At 43.9% G+C, this 24,750-nt stretch overlaps 1 protein-coding gene across 7 annotated transcripts in view; it reads left to right on the top strand.

Annotated features, from left to right (window-relative positions):
- Positions 1-24,750, top strand: part of LOC121569638 (suppressor of cytokine signaling 7) — a 30,540-nt gene that overhangs the window by 2,092 nt on the left and 3,698 nt on the right. Inside the window, exons 2-5 of one of the 7 annotated variants that reach the window (XM_041880762.2) lie at positions 8,302-8,372; positions 9,695-9,799; positions 11,216-11,341; positions 14,434-14,579. In XM_041880762.2, coding sequence (XP_041736696.2) covers positions 8,302-8,372; positions 9,695-9,799; positions 11,216-11,341; positions 14,434-14,579 — 448 coding nt within the window. The remainder of the gene's footprint in view (positions 1-8,301; positions 8,373-9,694; positions 9,800-11,215; positions 11,342-14,433; positions 14,580-24,750) is intronic. The other 6 variants (XM_041880763.2, XM_041880767.2, XM_041880768.2 and 3 more) reach the window with 6 other exon arrangements.

The following is a 24,750-nucleotide window of genomic DNA, read 5'->3' on the forward strand; positions in this document are numbered from 1 at the left end:
GTGTTGGCCTAGTACAGTTATCATTATACTGTTATTAGAAGGTAAGCTAACAAGGGATTATTGTAGCGCTAGAGGCACTAAAACAATGTGGGCGTAGTAGAGTTATTATTATAGAAGTTAAGCTATTGGTAACCAAATGAATGATGATTATAGTGCTAAAGGCACTGAAGGTAGACTAGGGGTTAGTGGAATTTTCCCTGTGAGAGACAAACATTTAGATATGGGAGCTCTTAGCTCACCTCGTCAACAAAATCACAAGTTACTCCTCTTATTCAGCTGTTTTATAATAAACTTTTAAAACAGGACAAGAAAGGTGATTAACTTATCATGTTCTTAAAGAACCATGCTGGAACTTGGGCCTATTGAGTAGACCATATGCTACAGTACAGTCAGTGGTGTAAAGTACTTAAGTAAAAATACTTTAAAGTACTACTTAAGTAGTTTTTGGGGGTATCTGTACTTTACTATTTATATTTTTGACAACTTTTACTTTTATTCCACTACATTCCTAAAGAAAATAATGTACTTTTTACTCCATACATTTTCCCTGACACCCAAAAGTACTCGTTACATTTTGAATGCTTAACAGGACAGGAAAATGATCCTATTCACGCACTTATCAAGAGAACATCCCAGGTGATCCCTACTGCCTCTGATCTGGTGGACTCACTAAACACAAATGCTTCATTTGTCAATTATGTTGGAGTGTGCCTCTCACTATCCTTAAAAAAAAAAAAAAATGTGCCATCTGGTTTGCCTAATATAAGTATTTTGGAATGATTTATACTTTTACTTTTGATACTTAAGTATATTTAAAATCAAATACTTTTAGACTTTTACTCAAATAGTATTTTACTGGGTGACTTTCACTTTTACATGAGTCATTTTCTATTAAATATCTTTACTTTTACTCAAGTATGGCAATTTGGTACTTTTCCCACCACTGAGTACAGTAACATTTGAGAGGGTGATGACTCCAAATCATTTGACTTTGATTACTAACTTAATCCACTGTAGGCCTAGTATCTACATTAGGCATGATGGTTTCATCATGTCCTAAGCTCCCAATTCAATGAAGATTCGAAATGTCAACCAATGTTGCCATAGTTGTGTGTTTGTTCACAGATAAATGTAGTTTAGGGCAGTTACCTGTAGACACCTGCTATGATGTAGCCTTGACATCATGCTCCATAGTTACTGAGATATATATACAAAATACAGCGCATGTTGCATTTCACCTCCTTGTATTATTTGGCCTACCTCGGCACCATCCTGGTTCTATACTGTGTGTGCTGAAGCAACATTTCCTACCGTTGTCAAGCCAAGGCCATACAGTCTGGCATCATGACAATGAACAAACATAGAGACAAGTTGATTAAAAGCACAAACAGACAGAAGCAGCAGGCAAAGGCTACCTCACCACTTCTTAGTGTATGTAGCCTAGGCTATCCACTCCATTTGGTCATCAACAGAAGCCTCTGGGGGCATCTTCTGGGCTTGCCACACCGTCACTCATGCCATACTAATGCCTTGTTTTCATCCTCATGCTGTTGGAGGCTTTTGTTTGTGTCCGAGGGATCTTGGTAAGATTTTGCCTAATATATCTAATCCCAGAGAGTGGCCCATGTTGGTTTATAGGCTACAGCTTTGGCAGGAATCCACCGCAGTATAACTATGCCCATTTGGTTGCCAATTGCCACCTTAGACATGTGGTTCACTTCATTCGCCGTGTAAATTTGGCCTAACAAATCTGTCATGAATACAGTATGTTGCTGTACCTTTTGAAAGCAAAGCAAGCAGCTGGCCATAGCAAGGACATGAGCGTAGTATAGCCTTTTTCATTTTGTAGATGCCCTCAGAGCATTGTTTTGCTTTATGTTGTCAAAAGTCAGGGGAAACAGTTGGAGCTAGTTTTAATGAGTTCAGCCCACGGATGTTAGACCAACTGCCAGTAGAGTATGTGCATTCATTCAACATGTCCTTTGAGAAATGTTAATGTCTGGAATTTTCAAGGTGTATAAGGGCTAGGCTACATTAAAAAGGCTAAAAGCCCAAAATACTAGTATCACCAAACCTAGTTCTTCTGAAATGCATACACTAGCACTTTCCTCTTCTAACATCTCTGCTAATAGTAGTCACACATCTCTTGAAGTTTTAACTAGCTAGCTAACGTTATGTGTGCTCATGAACTCGGGTCAATCAACAACAGCTTTGTTAGCTAGCTAGCTAGGATGTTTTTTTGTTCAGTTTGTGGCATATGTGGCTTTGACCAATTTTGATATGTGCACTTTGATTTATATCATATGTGGCTTGTTGCATGTGTAGCCTACAATATTCACACAGTATCATACTGTATTATAAGCTAGACAACCTCAGGGTGACAGTGCATAGCTAGCTATTATTTTTTATTGTGAGACCTGTTTGATTTCCTCAGGGTTCAAAAGCCCTTAGTTTTGTTTAGACATGATTCATGCTCAATGTTTCTCTTTATGGCAGGGTGCATTCTGACCCTCCCCCCATCCCTGTGCTCTTAAGATGGTATGGGCCCTTGTCAAAAGTAGTGCGCTATAGGGAATGGGGTGCCATATCAAATCAAATCAAATGTTATTTGTCACATACGTGTTTAGCAGATGTTATTGCAGGTGTAGCTAAATTCCTTGGGATAGAAACTGGGCTTGTTCGACAGTGCCATGCAACAGCTGAAAAACGGATCTACAAATAACCTTGCATCATAAATAAAACTAGCAAGGCCTACTTATTATTTATAGGTTAGTCGTCACAATTTACCCACAATGCATCATGGATGTGATGCCATAGAGATAGATAGAGGACTCTAGTGCCCGAAAGCTCATTTTAACATGGGCAGCGCCATTGAGGACTTTCAGCATTTTGAAGTAATCAACTGGGTGGGACTTCCTATGGGTTAAGAAAGGATCACATAATTCCATCCAGGTCATCAGGAGGGATCAGATAATGAATTATACTCATGAGGAAACATTCCATAAATGCAGGTGGCAGTAAATTGCCAACCTTGGCTTTATACCTGTTCAAAGTGTGCACCTTATCAGTATGTTTGCCAACCACTGAGGTATAATAAGAACTGGAGACTGTGTCCAATATGTTTGACCGTTGTTCGCATACGCCGATTTATGGACTGTCTATATCCGGTTCACATGCGCACTAGCACTCAGTGCACACAGAGAGCAGCAACGACGTCATCCAAAAACATGGCAGACATTGGATGAATATAAAATGTTAATATGTTCGGCTGTGTGTGTGATCGAAAAAAAAACATAATCAGCCTCAGCGATTATTATTTTAATAATTCAATGGATGTTTTGTGCACAAAGGTGATGACCAAAGTTTCTTATTAGGAATTTTCAGATATGACTTCTCTATTGTCTTTCTGGGCCTGGCGTCAGTTAAACTGCCGTACCGAAGCAAAACTGTAGGAGCAGTCGAAACCTTGCTTCTAGACCAGAACCCTGGCCCCTTATAGAAGTAGTAGAAGAAGAAAATGGACTATTTCAAAATGCCTAAATGGCGCTGCCCGTGCTCTCACAGACACCACAATGGGACAGATACAATGATGCCATGTCTATCTACAGTTGAAGTCGGAAGTTTACATACACCTTAGCCAAATGGATTTAAACTCAGTTTTTCACAATTCCTGACATTTAATCCTAGTAAAAATGCCCTGTTTTAGGTCAGTTAGGATCATCACTTTATTTTAAGAATGTGAAAATGTCAGAATAATAGTAGAGTGATTTATTTCAGCTTTTATTTCTTTAATCACATTCCCAGTGGGTCAGAAGTTTACATACACTCAATTAGTATTTGGTAGCATTGCCTTTAAATTGTTTAACTTGGGTCAAACGTGTCGGGTAGCCTTCCACAAGCTCCCACAATAAGTTGGGTGAATTTTGGCCCATTCCTCCTGACAGAGCTGGTGTAACTGAGTCAGGTTTGTAGGCCTCCTTGCTCGCACACACTTTTTCAGTTCTGCCCACAAATGTTCTATAGGATTGAGGTCAGGGCTTTGTGATGGCCACTCCAATACCTTGACTTTGTTGTCCTTAAGCCATTTTGCCACAATTTTGGAAGTATGGTTGGGGTCATTGTCCATTTGGAAGACCCATTTGCGACCAAGCTTTAACTTCCTGACTGATGTCTTGAGATGTTGCTTCAATATATCCACATAATTTTCCTTCCTCATGATGCCATCTATTTTGTGAAGTGCACCAGTCCTTCCTGCAGCAAAGCACCCCCACAGCATGATGCTGCCACCCTTGTGCTTCACGGTTGAGATGGTGTTCTTCGGCTTGCAAGTCCCCCCTTTTTCCTCCAAACATAACGATGGTCATTATGGCCAAACCGTTATATTTTTGTTTCATCAGACCAGAGGACATTTCTCCAAAAAGTACGATCTTTGTCCCCATGTGCAGTTGCAAACCGTAGTCTGGCTTTTTTATGGCAGTTTTGGTGCTGTGGCTTCTTCCTTGCTGAGCGGCCTTTCAGGTTATGTCGATATAGGACTCGTTTTACTGTGGATATACAGTGAGGGAAAAAATTATTTGATCCCCTGCTGATTTTGTACGTTTGCCCACTGACAAAGAAATGATCAGTCTATAATTTTAATGGTAGGTTTATTTGAACAGTGAGAGACAGAATAACAACAACAAAATCCAGAAAAACGCATGTCAAAAATGTTATACATTGATTTGCATTTGCAAGGGAAATAAGTATTTGACCCCCTCTCAATCAGAAAGATTTCTGGCTCCCAGGTGTCTTTTTATACAGCTAACGAGCTGAGATTAGGAGCACACTCTTAAAGGGAGTGCTCCTAATCTCAGCTTGTTACCTGTATAAAAGACACCTGTCCACAGAAGCAATCAATCAATCAGATTCCAAACTCTCCACCATGACCAAAGAGCTCTCCAAGGATGTCAGGGACAAGATTGTAGACCTACACAAGGCTGGAATGGGCTACAAGACCATCGCCAAGCAGCTTGGTGAGAAGGTGACAACAGTTGGTGCGATTATTCGCAAATGGAAGAAACACAAAAGAACTGTCAATCTCCCTCGGCCTGGGGCTCCATGCAAGATCTCACCTTGTGGAGTTGCAATGATCATGAGAACGGTGAGGAATCAGCCCAGAACTACACTGGAGGATCTTGTCAATGATCTCAAGGCATCTGGAACCATAGTCAACAAGAAAACAATTGGTAACACACTACGCCGTGAAGGACTGAAATCCTGCAGCGCCCGCAAGGTCCCCCTGCTCAAGAAAGCACATACACAGGCCCGTCTGAAGTTTGCCAATGAACATCTGAATGATTCAGAGGAGAACTGGGTGGAAGTGTTGTGGTCAGATGAGACCAAAATGGAGCTCTTTGGCATCAACTCAACTCGCCGTGTTTGGAGGAGGAGGAATGCTGCCTATGACCCCAAGAACACCATCCCCACCGTCAAACATGGAGGTGGAAACATTATGCGTTGGGGGTGTTTTTCTGCTAAAGGGACAGGACCACTTCACCGCATGAAAGGGACGATGGACGGGGCCATGTACCGTCAAATCTTGGGTGAGAACCTACTTCCCTCAGCCAGGGCATTGAAAATGGGTCGTGGATGGATATTCCAGCATGACAATGACCGAAAACACACGGCCAAGGCAACAAATGAGTGGCTCAAGAAGAAGCACATTAAGGTCCTGGAGTAGTCTAGCCAGTCTCCAGACCTTAATCCCATAGAAAATCTGTGGAGGGAGCTGAATGTTCGAGTTGCCAAACGTCAGCCTCAAAACCTTAATGACTTGGAGAAGATCTGCAAAGAGGAGTGGGACAAAATCCCTCCTGAGATGTGTGCAAACCTGGTGGCCAACTTCAAGAAACGTCTGACCTCTGTGATTGCCAACAAGGGTTTTGTTTTGCCACCAAGTAATAAGTAATGTTTTGCAGAGGGGTCAAATACTTATTTCCCTCATTAAAATGCAAATCAACTTATAACATTTTAGACGTGTTTTTCTTGATTTTTTTGTTGTTTTTCTGTCTCTCACTGTTCAAATAAACCTACCATTAGAATTATAGACTGATCATTTCTTTGTCAGTGGGCAAACGTACAAAATCAGCAGGGGATCAAATACTTTTTTCCCTCACTGTAGATTATTTTGTACCTGTTTCCTCCAGCATCTTCACAACGTCCTTTGCTGTTGTTCTGGGATTGATTTGCACTTTTCGCACCAAAGTACATTCATCTCTAGGAGACAGAACGTGTCTCCTTCCTGAGCAGTATGACGGCTGCGTGGTCCCATGGTGTTTATACTTGCGTACTATTGTTTGTACAGATGAACGTGGTACCTTCAGGCGTTTGGAAATTGCTCCCAAGGATGAACCAGACTTGTGGATGTCTACAATTCTTTTTCTGAGGTCTTGGCTGATTTATTTTGATATTCGCACTGAGTTTGAAGGTAGGCCTTGAAATACATCCACAGGTACACCTCCAATTGACAAATGATGTCAATTAGCCTATCAGAAGCTTCTAAAGCCATGACATCCTTTTCTGGAATTTTCCAAGCTGTTTAAAAGCACAGTCAACTTAGTGTATGTAAACTTCTGACCCACTGGAATTGTGATACATTGAAATAATCTGTCTATAAACAATTTATTGGAAAAATTACTTGTGTCATGCACAAAGTAGATGTCCTAACCGACTTGCCAAAACGATTTGTTAACAAGACATTTGTGGAGTTGTTGAAAAATGAGTTTTAATGACTCCAACCTAAGTGTATGTAAACTAGGTCCCCTGTAGCTCAGTTGGTAGAGCTTGTGCGTTCGTTTCCCACGGGGGGGCAGTATGAAAAATGTATGCACTCACTAACTGTAAGTCGCTCTGGATAAGAGCGTCTGCTAAATGACTAAAATGTAAATGTAAATCTCGTGCATATCTAATTTCTGTCATGTTTTGTTTTTATATATTTTAGTTTTTTAATGTCGGGACAACTGGCATCTTATTTGACCATTCAAACGCTGGCTGGCTGGCTGGCTTGCTGTAGTCAAATCTAGGCCAGGTTCATGATCTAACCCAGCCAGTTATCATCATGTCTGTCTGTCTGAGCACTGTTCTCCCTAGTTGCTATAGTCTCAACTGTGTTCTCATGTTTCCTTTGATTCAGTATGCTCAAACCTGAGATGTGCCGTTGCTGAACACTGAACATGATGGGAAACCAGTGTTCTACTCCAGGCAGTTTCCTCTCTCCCTGCTTTCGGCGAACATGGCTCCTCTTTTAAGCGAGGGAAAGGGTGTGGGGAGGGAGGTGTGATTGTGGGAAGGAGTTTGTAGGTGGCGGGGGGTGGGTATCAGCTGCTGTTTACCCCGCTGTGCGTCAGGCTTAGCTCAAGTGGCATGCTGGGTATTCCCCACTAGCACTGTCTCTCTCTCTCACACACACACAAGCAGGCCCCCGCTGCACAGAGCAAAGGAATCTGGCAGCCAGCAAGGCACAGCTATCACCCAGCTAGGCCTTCCAGAAGCTTCCCAAAAAATCCCCAAATGTGAAAGACTGTGGCGGTGGTGCTTTGTTTTAGGGGGAAGAGTTAAGCTAAGGAGGGCTATCCAAACAAGAAGTTACGGCACAGAAATGCTATAATCAACAAAGGATCATGTCATCAGAGGAGCTCATAGTGCTTCTTCATATCAGTTTAATAGCATAATTCTTAAGCATGTCTTCTTGCTTCAGAAAATAGGCTATTTATTTTTTTAATCAAATAAGTCCAATGCTGATGCTCAAATAATGACAAAGATGGCTGAAATGCAAAACCATCAAGAAGGCTCAACTGACTTCATTTTTAACCAATCAAGTCTGTTTGAATAGACAACAACACTCAAACGCTGTTCTCCCTAGTTCTCTCAATTATAATTTTGCTTCGGTGGCTGCTGACTTCACAGGGTCAGTGTAAGTGACCCTGCTTAAAAAAGAAACAAGCCGATTTTGAGGGCAGTCTGGTAGATCATGGCTGGTCAGGTCAACTAGCCAGAGGGCAGCATCTGACCCACTACATCCCAGAGGGGTGGGTGGCAGAGATGGATCTCAGTCCTTGGTGTTGAGGCAGTGTACCCTTGAGAAATAGGCCACTGGTTTCTCCTGTACCAGCTACAGTAGCTCATACAGTAGAAGGGTTGAAAAGACATGAGGCTGAGAGAGGTGGTTCAAAATGAATGGTGTGGGATTGAAGTGTAGCTGATAACTTGTGCTTAGGGCTATATAAGGGCTTATCTTATGTTTTACCCTCTCTCTCTCCACAGCAAACTCCAGCTCTCCAGGCCCCAAAGTGCCTTCTCCCCGGTGGCCTTCAGTCCTGCCTTCACCGGTAATTGTGTGTACTTGAGTGTTTGTGCACTTCTATTTCTGAATGTGGCGTTAGGTTTATGTCGATCTATATGGGTTGGTAATGGGTGCTTGTACTATGGAGAATGTGCGACTCATGTGCATGTACACTTACACTACCGTTCAAAAGTTTGGGGTCACTTAGAAATGTCCTTGTTTTCGAAAGAAAAGCCATTTTTTTGTCCATTAAAATAACATCAAATTGATCAAAAATACAGTGTAGACATTGTTAATGTTGTAAATGGCTATTGTAGCTGGAAACGGCTGATAAAAAAAAAAAAAGGAATATCTACATGGGCGCACAGAGGCCCATTATCAGCAACTATCAGTCCTGTGTTCCAATGGCACGTTGTGTTTGCTAATCCAAGTTTATCATTTTAAAAGGCGAATTGATCAGAGTTGCAAAGAAAGCCATATCACAGACTGCCCATCTTAATCTTTTATTTTTATTGGCCAGTCTGAGATATGGCTTTTTCTTTGCAACTCTGCCTAGAAAGTCACCATCCTGGAGTCGCCTCATCACTGTTGACATTGAGACTGGTGTTTTGCGGGTACTATTTAATGAAACTGCCAGTTGAGGACCTGTGAGGCGTCTGTTTCTCAAACTAGACACTAATGTATTTGTCCTCTTGCCAGTTGTGCACCAGGGCCTCCCACTCCTCTTTCTATTCTGGTTAGAGCCAGTTTGCGCTGTTCTGTGAAGGGAGTATTACACAGTGTTGTACGAGATCTTCAGTTTCTTGGCAATATCTCGCATGGAATAGCCTTAATTTCTCAGAACAAGAATAGACTGACGAGTTTCAGAAGAAAGTGATTTGTTTCTGGCCATTTTGAGCCTGTAATCGAACCCACAATTGCTGATGCTCCAGATACTCAACTAGTCTCAAGAAGGCCAGTTTTATTGCTTCTTTAATCAGCACAACAGTTTTCAGCTGTGCTAACATAATTGCAAAAGGGTTTTCTAATGATCAATTAGCCTTTTAAAATGATAAACTTGGATTAGCAAACACAACGTGCCATTGGAACACAGGACTGATGGTTGCTGATAATGGGCCTCTGTACGCTTATGTAGATATTCCATAAAAAATCAGCCATTTCCAACTTCAATAGCCATTTACAACATTAACAATGTCTACACTGTATTTCTGATCAATTTGATGTTATTTTAATGGACAACAAAATAGCTTTTCTTTCAAAAACAAGGACATTTCTAAGTGACCCCAAACTTTTGAACGGTAGTGTATAGGATCTCTTGCTCTTTTTTTCACTCTCTCTGTTTCAAATGTTCTGTCCCTGGATCTCTCCCTCCAGGTGAGACTGTGTCCCTGGTAGATGTGGATATTTCTCGTAGAGGGGTGAACTCTCTGCACCCCCCGACACCTCCACCTCCGCCCAGACGAAGCCTCAGTCTGCTGGGTACTTTCCTCTCTTTCTTGCTTACATTTCTTTTGTCACGTCACCCTCTTCTTCTCTATATGCTACTCTGCTGCTGGGATGTCCCTTTTCACCTTTCTGTGCTTTCTCATTTTACACAAACATTGGTGCAAATACAGAAATATATTGAGGATTTGTATAAGGGCCAGATGTTAAAAAAGATATATATCTTGGAGGGTTAGAAAAGGTGGTCAGGAGTTAAGCATGGTTAGTTTCTCAATCTCAATAGCAGTAGTTGCTGCCTCAGTGTTTTATAGTTGGCATGTGTGTAACGGTTCACTGTGTAAACCAATTTCAGAAACTCAATAGGAATATATACGTGATTGGACAGACACTAACACATTTATGGTTCGGTGCCACTTGGGTTTACAGTACAACAATGACTCATTGGTTTTCTGTGACTTCAAATGCATTCGGCCTTGTGACTTACGGTACAGGGTCAGAATTGCAGAACTGAATTTGTTTTGGTTTAAGAAGCACTCAGTTCTCTCTCTCTCGCTCTCTCTGTGTGTGTGTGTGTTGCTCCTAGCGTTCCTGTCTGTATTGCAACTGAGTCATCTCTCTGTTCCTCTTTCTGTTGGCTGTATTGGCCTCAGACGAGGTGTGGGTTTCTTTCTTAAGGCCATGTTCTAGTAGGTTAGCACTAATTAGCATTAGTAATGTGGTCGATGCCAAGGCAGAGACCGTCATCAGACTGAAGATACACACAAGTCACGATGCAGTCAGGATCAGACCACGGTCTGGAGAGCACTTGCGTTGCTGGGGTACAGGTTGTTTTTGTATGACTAAAGATCCCACATTTTCCTATTAGCTTACTTCATACCTATGCTTCTAGCTACTAAAGCCATTCTGGTTCCTCTGCCTGGACATCCGGCCACACTTCCGCAACACACGACAATCATTAGGGGCTTAACATCCAGGGTGTGATAGAGGTTTTGTCCGTTACTGTGGGATGACAGCAACATTGTGGAGGACATATGAGACTAAGGGATTGGGGTAGAGATGGGTATTTGCTCAATGCCTTGCTATGCCAATGTCTATCCAGCTTGGGGATCTGTCACTGCTTTCTTCATATGCTCTGCCTGGTGTCATTGTCGCTCTGAGGCTTGATTGTAACATCACTGTGTGTCGGGGTCCCACTTCTGACGCCAACAGCACCTAGTTTGGATGTGAGACAAACATTTAGGATCCATTCTTGTGGTTCTTCTGAGGCAAAATGTCACCTATATAATATTACCACCAACAGTCCCTTATCTTGTAGTGTGACATTCAGCCATCAGTATGATTAACTTCAAAGGAAGCCACGTCAATAGAAGAAGCCCACATTGCCTTTTGATCTTCGTTCAGGTTGGTGGCTGGCCTCTTAACGCCTGTGCCTCCCGCTGTGCTCTGTTCCAGATGACTTTGGTGGGCCGCAGCCTGGTCCTTTCCTAGAGAGTGGCGTGGGGGCCTCCATGCAGTCGCTGCCCCTACGGCCGCCTCTTCCCTCCCATGCCTTCATCCAGCATAGCCTCAGCCTCAATGGTAAGAGCACAGCCTGGGCAAGCGAGGTCAAGGGGGCTTACCAGTGGGGCACAGAGAGAGACTCATAAAGACATAGGCTGGAGAATTGAAAAATCCTAGAAAATGTTTTAGAAGGGTACACAGTTCATTTTACTGTGACATACAGTGGGGGAAAAAAGTATTTAGTCAGCCACCAATTGTGCAAGTTCTCCCACTTAAAAAGATGAGAGAGGCCTGTAATTTTCATCATAGGTACACGTCAACTATGACAGACAAAATGAGAAAAAAAAATCCAGAAAATCACATTGTAGGATCTTTAATGAATTTATTTGCAAATTATGGTGGAAAATAAGTATTTGGTCAATAACAAAAGTTTCTCAATACTTTGTTATATACCCTTTGTTGGCAATGACACAGGTCAAACATTTTCTGTAAGTCTTCACAAGGTTTTCACACACTGTTGCTGGTATTTTGGCCCAATCCTCCATGCAGATCTCCTCTAGAGCAGTGATGTTTTGGGGCTGTCGCTGGGCAACACGGACTTTCAACTCCCTCCAAAGATTTTCTATGGGGTTGAGATCTGGAGACTGGCTAGGCCACTCCAGGACCTTGAAATGCTTCTTACGAAGCCACTCCTTCGTTGACCGGGCGGTGTGTTTGGGATCATTGTCATGCTGAAAGACCCAGCCACGTTTCATCTTCAATGCCCTTGCTGATGGAAGGAGGTTTTCACTCAAAATCTCACGATACATGGCCCCATTCATTCTTTCCTTTACACGGATCAGTCGTCCTGGTCCCTTTGCAGAAAAACAGCCCCAAAGCATGATGTTTCCACCCCCATGCTTCACAGTAGGTATGGTGTTCTTTGGATGCAACTCAGCATTCTTTGTCCTCCAAACACGACGAGTTGAGTTTTTACCAAAAAGTTCTATTTTGGTTTCATCTGACCATATGACATTCTCCCAATCCTCTTCTGGATCATCCAAATGCACTCTAGCAAACTTCAGACGGGCCTGGACATGTACTGGCTTAAGCAGGGGGACACGTCTAGCACTGCAGGATTTGAGTCCCTGGCGGCGTAGTGTGTTACTGATGGTAGGCTTTGTTACTTTGGTCCCAGCTCTCTGCAGGTCATTCACTAGGTCCCCCCGTATGGTTCTGGGATTTTTGCTCACCGTTCTTGTGATCATTTTGACCCCACGGGGTGAGATCTTGCGTGGAGCCCCAGATTGAGGGAGATTATCAGTGGTCTTGTATGTCTTCCATTTCCTAATAATTGCTCCCACAGTTGATTTCTTCAAACCAAGCTGCTTACCTATTGCAGATTCAGTCTTCCCAGCCTGGTGCAGGTCTACAATTTTGTTTCTGGTGTCCTTTGACAGCTCTTTGGTCTTGGCCATAGTGGAGTTTGGAGTGTGACTGTTTGAGGTTATGGACAGGTGTCTTTTATACTGATAACATGTTCAAACAGGTGCCATTAATACAGGTAACGAGTGGAGGACAGAGGAGCTTCTTAAAGAAGAAGTTACAGGTCTGTGAGAGCCAGAAATCTTGCTTGTTTGTAGGTGACCAAATACTTATTTTCCACCATAATTTGCAAAAAAATCATAAAAAATCCTACAATGTGATTTTCTGGAGAAAAAAAATCTCAATTTGTCTGTCATAGTTGACGTGTACCTATGATGAAAATTACAGGCCTCTCTCATCTTTTTAAGTGGGAGTACTTGCACAATTGGTGGCTGACTAAATACTTTTTTCCCCCACTGTATCTAACTAATTTCAGTTGGTAGGCTGTAAATCAACTCAATAGAAGAAAATGGCCAGTTTTCTCATGTAGTGAAGGGGTTAAATATAAGTTGCATTGATTCACCAGCAGTTCATTTGAACTTCTATTGTTTGAGACCCAACAAATACAGTAGGAGAAGAGAGCCAATACAACTTGCTAATGGGAACAATCTATCATAGGTAATGCAATGTACTATGACACAGAGGTTGACATTTGAATGTCCCCTCTTCTGTTTTTACATTGTTATAAAGTATGTGGTAATTACGTTGGTGCAAAGCCAGTATTGTTTCTGGACACTTTAATGAGTTTGGTAAACCGATATTCCGCTACAGTAGGGTTAATGTTTGGGCTATTATTGCTTTCCCTAACAGGGTTTCTTCTTCCTGCTGTGCCCATCTGCATATGCACATACAGACTACTAGCATTGGTATTTGTATTATCTACTGAGGTACAGGATATAATCAGAAATGAGTGTGTGTATGTAGAGCTGACGCATTTCCGTATTCTTCACAATTCCGTATTCTGACGCAGAATCATATGTCCTTCTACGTTGATGTCTCAACATTGTGGAACATTGCAACCTCCTGAATAAGCCCCAGCAGGTTTACCGGACCATTTCTCTTGCTTTAATAGGGTAGGTTCAAAGAAAGGCCTTGGCAAAGTGGTGTGATCAGAGGCAGCAGGGAAGGAGAAGTAACATAGGTGTTCCTAATGAAGAATCAGATTTAGAAAGAGGCAGATAATGATACTCATTATCGTTTGAGGAAAAGGATAGCATTGATGGCCATCTCTGGAAAATGGCAAAATTATAGTTTAATCGTAGATAGCACATGGAATGTATGATTGTGCCCAGTTAAGCCTGGTCAATTTGCATGATGTTAAAATGTGTATGGTTGAATGATTTGGTGATTATATTCGGACAGACTGGTGAGATTGTCAGAGACCGAGACAGATTAAGTGATGATATCCATTTGATGGCCATCTGTACCTGAGATGGACATGAATTCATAGGCTACACCAGCACATGCATGATACAGATGTATTCATTATATTATCACAGACATGTCATTACACACAATATTTTAACCTATAACGGAGGCTCCACATTGTTTCTAGGTAGGTCACATAGTCAGGACAATGACGCACTTACCCTGAGGTACACACTTGCTCATGCTTCTTTTAAGCAGGGTGAATTTATGGCTAATTTGGCAACAATTTCTAGAAATACCATGTGTTTCTAATACCGATTTACAGAAAGTTCTCGTCGGCACCAGTGAGAGTGAAGGATGAACCCTGGACCTGAGTGTGTGCCGGCCCTGTGTTTCAGATACGTTCCTGCGGGGTCTCCCCCGGCCCATCTCGCTGCCTGGCAACGGCCAGAACCCGTCCCGGGTGGACCAGCGCCCCCTGCTGTGCCCACTGAGCCGCCCCGATGCCAGCAGCTTTGCCACCAGCCTCCGAGAACTGGAAAAAGTAGGACATGTCACGTGTACATAGGCACATTGACGTTATTGCAGACAGTGCTAGGTTCAGACACAGTCAATATTCCCTCTAAGCTGCGCGCGGGCGCAGAGAAGCATGAGATTCAGCCCGCGCAGAGAAGCACGAGATTGAACTTGAATTGCCAATGTTAGCCACTTTCAAGGCAACATACCAAAACAAAAACGAGCTATGCAAGACTTAGTATGCAAAACTAACTATGCAAGCGATTTTCTTGTAGGCAGAACGTACCGGAGTAGGATTCTGTTGCATTGACAGGCACGACTCAGCCCATACTCTACAGACCTGTGCGGCATAACCTATCAGAGCTGTAGTATCCCTATATGCAAATAGGCCATTGCCATACAGTGCATTCGGAAAGTATTCATACCCTTGACCTTTTCCACATTTTGTTACGTTACAGCCTTATTCTAAAATGGATTAAATAAATAAAAAATCCTCATCAATCTACACACAATATCCCATAATGACAAAGCGAAAACATGTTTTTTGAAATTTTTGCGAATTTATAAAAAACAAGAAACAGAAATACCTTATTTACATAAGTATTCAGACCCTTTGCTATGAGACTCTAAATTGAGCTCAGGTGCATCCTGTTTCCATTGATCATCCTTAAGATGTTTTTACAACTTGATTGGAGTCCACCTGTGGTAAATTCAATTGATTGGACATGATTTGGAAAGGCACACACCTGTCTATATACAGTTGAAGTCGGAAGTTTACATACACCTTAGCCAAATAAATTTAAACTCAGTTTTTCACAATTCCTGACATTTAATCCTAGTACAAATTCCCTGTCTTTGGTCAGTTAGGGTCACCACTTTATTTTAAGTATGTGAAATGTCAGAATAATAGTATAATTATTTATTTCAGCTTTTATTTATTTCGTCACATTCCCAGTGGGTCAGAAGTTTACATACACTCAATTAGTATTTGGTAGCATTGCCTTTGAATTGTTTAACTTGGGTCAAATGTTTTGGGTAGACTTCCACAAGCTTCCCACAATAAGTTGGGTGAATTTTGGCCCATTCCTCCTGACAGAGCTGGTGTAACTGAGTCAGGTTTGTAGGCCTCCTTGCTCGCACACGCTTTTTCAGTTCTGCCCACACATTTTCTATAGGATTGAGGTCAGGGCTTTGTGACGGCCACTCCAATACCTTGGCTTTGTTGTCCTTAAGCCATTTTGCCACAACTTTGGAAGTATGCTTGGGGTCATTGTCCATTTGGAAGACCCATTTGCGACCAAGCTTTAACTTCCTGACTGATGTCTTGAGATGTTGCTTCAATATATCCACATAATTTTCCTTCCTCATGATGCCATCTATTTTGTGAAGTGCACCAGTCCTTCCTGCAGCAAAGCACCCCCACAGCATGATGCTGCCACCCCCATGCTTCACGGTTGGGATGGTGTTCTTCGGCTTGCAAGCATTCCCCTTTTTCCTCCAAACATAACGATGGTCATTATGGCCAAACAGTTCTATTTTTGTTTCATCAGACCAGAGGACATTTCTCCAAAAAGTAAGATCTTTGTCCCCATGTGCAGTTGCAAACCGTATTCTGGCTTTTTTATGGCGGTTTTGGAGCAGTGGCCTTTTCAGGTTATAGATATAGGACTCGTTTTACTGTGGATATAGATACTTTTGTACCTGTTTCCTCCAGCATCTTCACAAGGTCCTTTGCTGCTGTTCTGGGATTGATTTGCACTTTCTGCACCAAAGTACGTTCATCTCTAGGAGACACAACGCGTCTCCTTCCTGAGCGGTATGACGGCTGCGTGGTCCCATGGTGTTTATACTTGCATACTATTGTTTGTACAGATGAACGTGGTACCTTCAGGCATTTGGAAATTGCTCCCAAGGATGAACCAGACTTGTGGAGGTCTACAAATTTATTTCTTAGGTCTTGGCTAATTTTCTGTTGATTTTCCAATGATGTCAAGCAAAGAGGCACTGAGTTTGAAGGTAGGCCTTGAAATACATCCACAGGTACACCTCCAATTGACTCAAATAATGTCAATTAGCCTATCAGAAGCTTCTAAAGCCATGACATCATTTTCTGGAATTTTCCAAGCTGTTTAAATCAAATCAAATCAAATCAAATTTTATTGGTCACATGCGCCGAATACAACAGGTGCAGACATTACAGTGAAATGCTTACTTACAGCCCTTAACCAACAGTGCATTTATTTTAAACAAAAAAGTAAGAATAAAACAACAACAAAAAAGTGTTGAGAAAAAAAGAGCAGAAGTAAAATAAAGTGACAGTAGGGAGGCTATATATACAGGGGGGTACCGTTGCATAGTCAATGTGCGGGGGGCACCGGCTAGTTGAGGTAGTTGAGGTAATATGTACATGTGGGTAGAGTTAAAGTGACTATGCATAAATACTTAACAGAGTAGCAGCAGCGTAAAAAGGATGGGGTGGGGGGCAGTGCAAATAGTCCGGGTAGCCATGATTAGCTGTTCAGGAGTCTTATGGCTTGGGGGTAGAAGCTGTTGAGAAGTCTTTTGGACCTAGACTTGGCACTCCGGTACCGCTTGCCGTGCGGTAGCAGAGAGAACAGTCTATGACTAGGGTGGCTGGAGTCTTTGACAATTTTGAGGGCCTTCCTCTGACACCGCCTGGTATAGAGGTCCTGGATGGCAGGGAGCTTTGCCCCAGTGATGTACTGGGCCGTACGCACTACCCTCTGTAGTGCCTTGCGGTCAGAGGCCAAGCAGTTGCCATACCAGGCGGTGATGCAACCAGTCAGGATGCTCTCGATGGTGCAGCTGTAGAATTTTTGAGGATCTGAGGACCCATGCCAAATCTTTTTAGTCTCCTGAGGGGGAATAGGCTTTGTCGTGCCCTCTTCACGACTGTCTTGGTGTGTTTGGACCATGATAGTTCGTTGGTGATGTGGACACCAAGGAACTTGAAGCTCTCAACCTGTTCCACTACAGCCCCGTCGATGAGAATGGGGGCGTGCTCAGTCCTCTTTTTTTTCCTGTAGTCCACAATCATCTCCTTTGTCTTGGTCACGTTGAGGGAGAGGTTGTTGTCCTGGCACCACACGGCCAGATCTCTGACCTCCTCCCTATAGGCTGTCTCATCGTTGTCGGTGATCAGGCCTACCACTGTTGTGTCGTCGGCAAACTTAATGATGGTGTTGGAGTCGTGCCTGGCCATGCAGTCATGGGTGAACAGAGAGTACAGGAGGGGGACTGAGCACGCACCCCTGAGGGGCCCCCGTGTTGAGGATCAGTGTGGCAGATGTGTTGTTACCTACCCTTACCACCTGGGGGCGGCCCGTCAGGAAGTCCAGGATCCAGTTGCAGAGGGAGGTGTTTAGTCCCAGGATCCTTAGCTTAGTGATGAGCTTAGAGGGCACTATGGTGTTGAATGCTGAGCTGTAGTCAATGAATAGCATTCTCACGTAGGTGTTCCTCTTGTCCAGGTGGGAAAGGGCAGTGTGGAGTGCGATAGAGATTGCATCATCTGTGGATCTGTTGGGGCGGTATGCAAATTGGAGTGGGTCTAGGGTTTCTGGGATTATGCTGTTGATGTGAGCCATGACCAGTCTTTCAAAGCACTTCATGGCTACAGACGTCAGTGCTACGGGTCGGTAGTCATTTAGGCAGGTTATCTTAGAGTTCTTGGGCACGGGGACTATGGTGGTCTGCTTGAAACATGTTGGTATTACAGACTCAGTCAGGGACATGTTGAAAATGTCAGTGAAGACACTTGCCAGTTGGTCAGCACATGCTCGGAGTACACGTCCTGGTAATCCGTCTGGCCCTGCGGCCTTGTGAATGTTGACCTGCTTAAAAGTCTTACTCGCATCGGCTACGGAGAGCGTGATCACATAGTCGTCCGGAACAGCTGGTGCTCTCGTGCATGCTTCAGTGTTGCTTGCCTCGAAGCGAGCATAGAAGTGGTTTAGCCTGCGTCTGGTAGGCTTGTGTCACTGGGCAGCTCGCGGCTGTGCTTCCCTTTGTAGTCTGTAATAGTTTTCAAGCCCTGCCACATCCGACGAGCGTCAGAGCCAGTGTAGTATGATTCAATCTTAGACCTGTATTGACTCTTTGCCTGTTTGATGGTTCGTCGGAGGTCATAGCGGGATTTCTTATAAGCGTCCGGGTTAGAGTCCCGTTCCTTGAAAGCGGCAGCTCTACCCTTTAGCTCAGTGCGGATGTTTCCTGTAATCCATGGCTTCTGGTTGGGGTATGTACGTACGGTCACTGTGGGGACGACATCATCGATGCACTTATTGATGAAGCCAGTGACTGATGTGGTGTACTCCTCAATGCTGTCTGAAGAATCCCGGAACATGTTCCAGTCTGTGCTAGCAAAACAGTCCTGTAGCTTAGCATCTGCGTCATCTGACCACTTTTTTATTAGCCGAATCACTGGTGCTTCCTGCTTCAGTTTTTGCTTATAAGCAGGAATCAGGAGGATAGAGTTATGGTCAGATTTGCCAAATGGAGGGCGAGGGAGAGCTTTGTATGCGTCTTTGTGTGTGGAGTAAAGGTGGTCTAGAGTTTTTTCCCCTCTGGTTGCACATTTAACATGCTGGTAGAAATGAGGTAGAACGGATTTAAGTTTCCCTGCATTAAAGTCCCCGGCTACTAGGAGCGCTGCATCTGGATGAGCGTTTTCCTGTTGATTAATGGTCTTGTACAACTCATTCAGTGCAATCTTAATGCCAGCATTGGTTTGTGGTGGTAAATAGACAGCTATGAAAAATATAGATGAAAACTCTCTTGGTAAATAGTGTGGTCTACAGCTTATCATAAGATACTCTACCTCAGGCGAGCAAAACCTCGAGACTTCCTTAGTATTTGATTTTGTGCACCAGCTGTTGTTTACAAATATACACAGACCGCCACCCTTTGTCTTACCAGAGTCTGCAGTTCTGTCCTGTCGATGTAGCGTATAGCCCGCTAGCTGAATGTTGTCATTGTTGTCGTTCAGCCACGACTCCGTGAAACATAAGATATTACAGTTTTTAATGTCCCGTTGGTAGGATAACCGTAATCTTAAATCGTCAATTTTATTCTCAAAAGATTGAACATTGGCTAATAGGATTGATGGGAGAGGCAGTTTACTCGTTCGCCGTCGGATCCTTACAAGGCACCCGGATCTGCGTCCACGATATCTCCGTCTCTTCCTCACGCGAATGACGGGGATCTGGGCCTTGTCGGGAGTCTGTAGAATATCCTTCGCGAACGCCTCGTTGAAGAAAAAGTCTTCGTCCAACGCGAGGTGAGTAATCGCTGTCCTGATATCCAGAAGCTCTCTTTGGTTATAAGAGACGATGGCAGAAACATTATGTACAAAATAAATTACAAATAACGCGGAAAAACACACATAGTAGTACAATTGGTTAGAGGGCTGTAAAACGGCAGCCATCTTCTTCCGGCGCTGTTCTGTATCTGTTTAGAGGCAAAGTCAACTTAATGTATGTAAACTTCTGTCCCACTGGAATTGTGATACAGTGAATTATAAGTGAAATAATCTGTCTGTAAACAATTGTTGGAAGAATTACTTGTGTCATGCACAAAGTAGATGTCCTAACCGACTTGCCAAAACTATAGTTTGTTAACAAGAAATTTGTGGAGTGGTTGAAAAACAAGTTTTAATTACTCAAACCTAAATATATGTAAAATTCCGACTTCAACTGTAAGGTCCCACAGTTGACAGTGCATGTCAGAGCAAAAACCAAGCCATGAGGTCGAAGGAATTGTCCGTAGAGCTCCAAGACAGGATTGTGTCGAGGCACAGATATGGGGAAGGGTACCAAAAAATGTCTGCAGCATTGAAGGTCCCCAAGAACACAATGACCTCCATCATTCTTAAATGGAAGAAGTTTGGAACCACCAAGACTCTTCCTAGAGCTGGCCGCTTGGCCAAACTGAGCAATCGGGGGAGAAGGGCCTTGGTCAGGGAGAGGACAGAGCTCCAGAGTTCATCTGTGGCAATGGGAGAACCTTCCAGAAGGACAACCATCTCTGCAGCACTCCACCAATCAGGCATTTATGGTAGAGTGGCCAGATGGAAGGCACTCCTCAGTAAAAGGCACATGACAGCCTGCTTGGAGTTTGCCAAAAGGCACCTAAAGGACTCTCAGACCAAGAGAAACATGCCAAGCGTCATGTCTGGAGGAAACCTGGCACCATCCTTACGGTGAAGCATGGTGGTGGCAGCATCATGCTGTGGGGATGTTTTTCAGCGGCAGGGATTGGGAGACTAGTCAGGATCGAGGGAAAGATGAACAGAGTAAAGTACAGAGAAATCCTTGATGAAAACCTGCTCCAGAGCGTTCAGGACCTCAGACTGTAGCGAAGGTTCACCTTCCAACAGGACAACGACCCTAAGCACAGCCAAGACAACGTACGAGTGGCTTTGGGACAAGTCTCTGAATGTCCTTGAGTGGCCCAGGCAGAACACGGACTTGAATCCGATTGAACATCTCTGGAGAGACCTGAAAATAGCTGTGCAGCGACGCTCCCCATCCAACCTGACAGAGCTTGAGAGGATCTGCAGAGAAGAATGGGAGAAACTCCCCAAATAGAGGTGTGCGAAGCTTGTAGCGTTTTACTCAGGAAGACTCGAGGCTGTAATCGCTGCCAAAGGTGCTTCAACAAAGTACTGGGTAAAGGGTCTGAATACTTGTGTAAATGTGATATTTCCGTTTTTGTTTTATACACTGCTCAAAGAAATTAAGGGAACACTTAAACAACACAATGTAACTCCAAGTCAATCACACTTCTGTGAAATCAAACTGTCCACTTAGGAAGCAACACTGATTGACAATACATTTCACATGCTGTTGTGCAAATGGAATAGACAACAGGTGGAAATTATAGGCAATTAGCAAGACACCCCCCAATAAAGGACTGGTTTTGCAGGTGGTGACCACAGACCACTTCTCAGTTCCTATGCTTCCTGGCTGATGTTTTGGTCACTTTTGAACGCTGGCGGTGCTTTCACTCTAGTGGTAGCATGAGACGGAGTCTACAACCCACACAAGTGGCTCAGGTAGTGCAGCTCATCCAGGATGGCACATCAATGCGAGCTGTGGCAAGAAGGTTTGCTGTGTCTGTCAGCGTAGTGTCCAGAGCATGGAGGCGCTACCAGGAGACAGGCCAGTACATCAGGAGACGTGGAGGAGGCCGTAGAGGGCAACAACCCAGCAGCAGGACTGCTACCTCCGCCTTTGTGCAAGGAGGAGCAGGAGGAGCACTGCCAGAGCCCTGCAAAATGACCTCCAGCAGGCCACAAATGTGCATTTGTCTGCTCAAACGGTCAGAAACAGACTCCATGAGGGTGGTATGAGGGCCCGACGTACACAGGTGGGGGTTGTGCTTACAGCCCAACACCGTGCAGGACGTTTGGCATTTGCCAGAGAACACCAAGATTGGCAAATTCGCCACTGGCGCCCTGTGCTCTTCACAGATGAAAGCAGGTTCACACTGAGCACATGACAGACGTGACAGAGTCTGGAGACGCCATGGAGAACGTTCTGCTGCCTGCAACATCCTCCATCATGACCGGTTTGGCGGTGGGTCAGTCATGGTGTGGGGTGGCATTTCTTTGGGGGGGCCGCACAGCCCTCCATGTGCTCGCCAGAGGTAGCCTGACTGCCATTAGGTACCGAGATGAGATCCTCAGACCCCTTGTGAGACCATATGCTGGTGCGGTTGGCCCTGGGTTCCTCCTAATGCAAGACAATGCTAGACCTCATGTGGCTGGAGTGTGTCAGCAGTTCCTGCAAGAGGAAGGCATTGATGCTATGGACTGGCCCGCCCGTTCCCCAGACCTGAATCCAATTGAGCACATCTGGGACATCATGTCTCGCTCCATCCACCAACGCCACGTTGCACCACAGACTGTCCAGGAGTTGGCGGATGCTTTAGTCCAGGTCTGGGAGGAGATCCCTCAGGAGACCATTCGCCACCTCATCAGGAGCATGCCCAGGCGTTGTAGGGAGGTCATACAGGCACGTGGAGGCCACACACACTACTGAGCCTCATTTTGACTTGTTTTAAGGACATTACATCAAAGCTGGATCTGCCTGTAATGTGGTTTTCCAATTTAATTTTGAGGGTGACTCCAAATCCAGACCTCCATGGGTTGATACATTTGATTTCCATTGATAATTTTTGTGTGATTTTGTTGTCAGCACATTCAACTAACTATGTAAAGAAAAAAGTATTTAATAAGATTATTTCATTCATTCAGATCTAGGATGTGTTATTTTAGTGTTCCCTTTATTTTTTTGAGCAGTGTATATAACTTTGCACACATTTCTAAAAACCTGTTTTTGCTTTGTCGTTATGGGGTATTGTGAGGGGGAAAAAAACAATTTAATCCCTTTTAGAATAAGTCTGTAACGTAACAAAATGTGGAAAAAGTAAAGAGGTCTGAATACTTTCCGAATGCACTGTATATGGAGCTGTGCCATTCACTTTGAACTGGACTGTGTTTACTGCATGAGTGGTCACGAGTAGATGCGCTTGTTTTGAGATCAAAGCGAGAGCTGCATGTAGCCATGTCTGCACATTTGTTAATATTATTTGCTAGTAAGTGAGGTATTGTGTGGTTGCTTCCTACAAGAGCACAAAACGTGCATGTCTAGCCATCTTTGAAAAGTGAGTCAGGTAAAGAGCATTTTTTCTTATAGGGGCAGTGTTGTATTTTGAGACAGGCTTGAATAAGCTAAGTCGCCAATAGGCAGAGGGTAGCATAATTTGTCTGATTCTCTGTAATAATGGTATGGGAATAATATTGAACTTTATTTTGTAAAGTGGTTTCTTGCATCAAACAACACATTTTCAGTCACTTCCTTGACAAGTAGATAAACAGGTTAATGCCAAGCCCTGCATGTTTATTTTCAAAAGTCTCATGGAATGTAGGCCTACGTTGAACACCACACATTGGCTGCTACTGTAGGCTGAATGATAGAACAGCTATTTCCATGTTAAAATGTTATGGGACGCATTTTCTCCATTGTTTTTGGGACTCATTTTCTCCAGGCCACTCTGATAGGCCTACATTATGATCAAATAGCCACAGTAGCCTACTTGGCCACTGTTGTAACTCTAACTTAAAGTGGGTACAGCCACAGTGTTCACAATAAACGCATAGCAGAAGTTGCACAGAATTTTCACAACATTCAAGTTTGCACTCAGCAGACCTGAAATTTGCTCAGTGCCAAAACATTTTTGAGGGAACATTGGACACGGTGCTAGGTACAGACACAGTGCTAGGTACAGACACGGTGCTAGGTTCAGACAAATCAAATGTATTTATAAAGCCCTTTTTACATCAGCAGATGTCAAAGTGCTTATACAGAAACCCAGCCTTAAACCCCAAACAGCATGCAATGCAGATGTAGAAACACGGTGGCTAGGGAAAAACTCCCTAGAAAGGCAGGAACCTAGGAAGAAACCTAGAGAGGAACCAGGCTCTGAGGGGTGGCCAGTCCTCTTCTGGCTGTGCCGGGTGGAGATTATAAGAGTGCATGGCCGTTAAGGCCAGATCGTTCTTCAAGATGTTCAAACGTTCATAGATGAACAGCAGGGTCAAATAATAATCAGTGGTTGTAGAGGGTGCAACAGGTCAGCACCTCAGGGGTAAATGTCAGTTGGCTTTTCATAGCTGAGCATTCAGAGGAAATGTCAGTTGGCTTTTCATAGCCGAGCATTCAGAGGTCGAGACAGCAGGTGCGGTAGAGAAAGAGAGGGAGGGAGGGAGGGAGAGAGAGTGGGTCGAAAACAGCAGGTCCGGGACAAGGTAGTGCGTCCGGTGAACAGGTCAGGGTTCCATAGCCAATGGCAAAACGTCAGAAACTGGATCAGCAGCACGACCAGGTGAACTGAGGACAGCCAGGAGTCATCAGGCCAGGTACTCCTGAGGCATGGTCCTAGGGCTCAGGTCCTCCGAGAGAGATGGGAGAATTAGATGGAGCATACTTAAATTCACACAGGACACCAGATAAGACAGGAGAATTTCTCCAGATAGGACAGACTGACCCTAGCCCCCTGGCACATAGACTATTGCAGCATAGATACTGGAGGCTGAGACGGAGGGACTCGGGGACACTGTGGCACCGTCGGACAATACCCCCAGACAGGGCCAACCAGGCAGGATATAACCCCCC

The sequence above is a fragment of the Coregonus clupeaformis genome, chromosome 35 (genome assembly GCF_020615455.1).
Source record: "Coregonus clupeaformis isolate EN_2021a chromosome 35, ASM2061545v1, whole genome shotgun sequence".
NCBI classification, from domain to species: domain Eukaryota; kingdom Metazoa; phylum Chordata; class Actinopteri; order Salmoniformes; family Salmonidae; genus Coregonus; species Coregonus clupeaformis.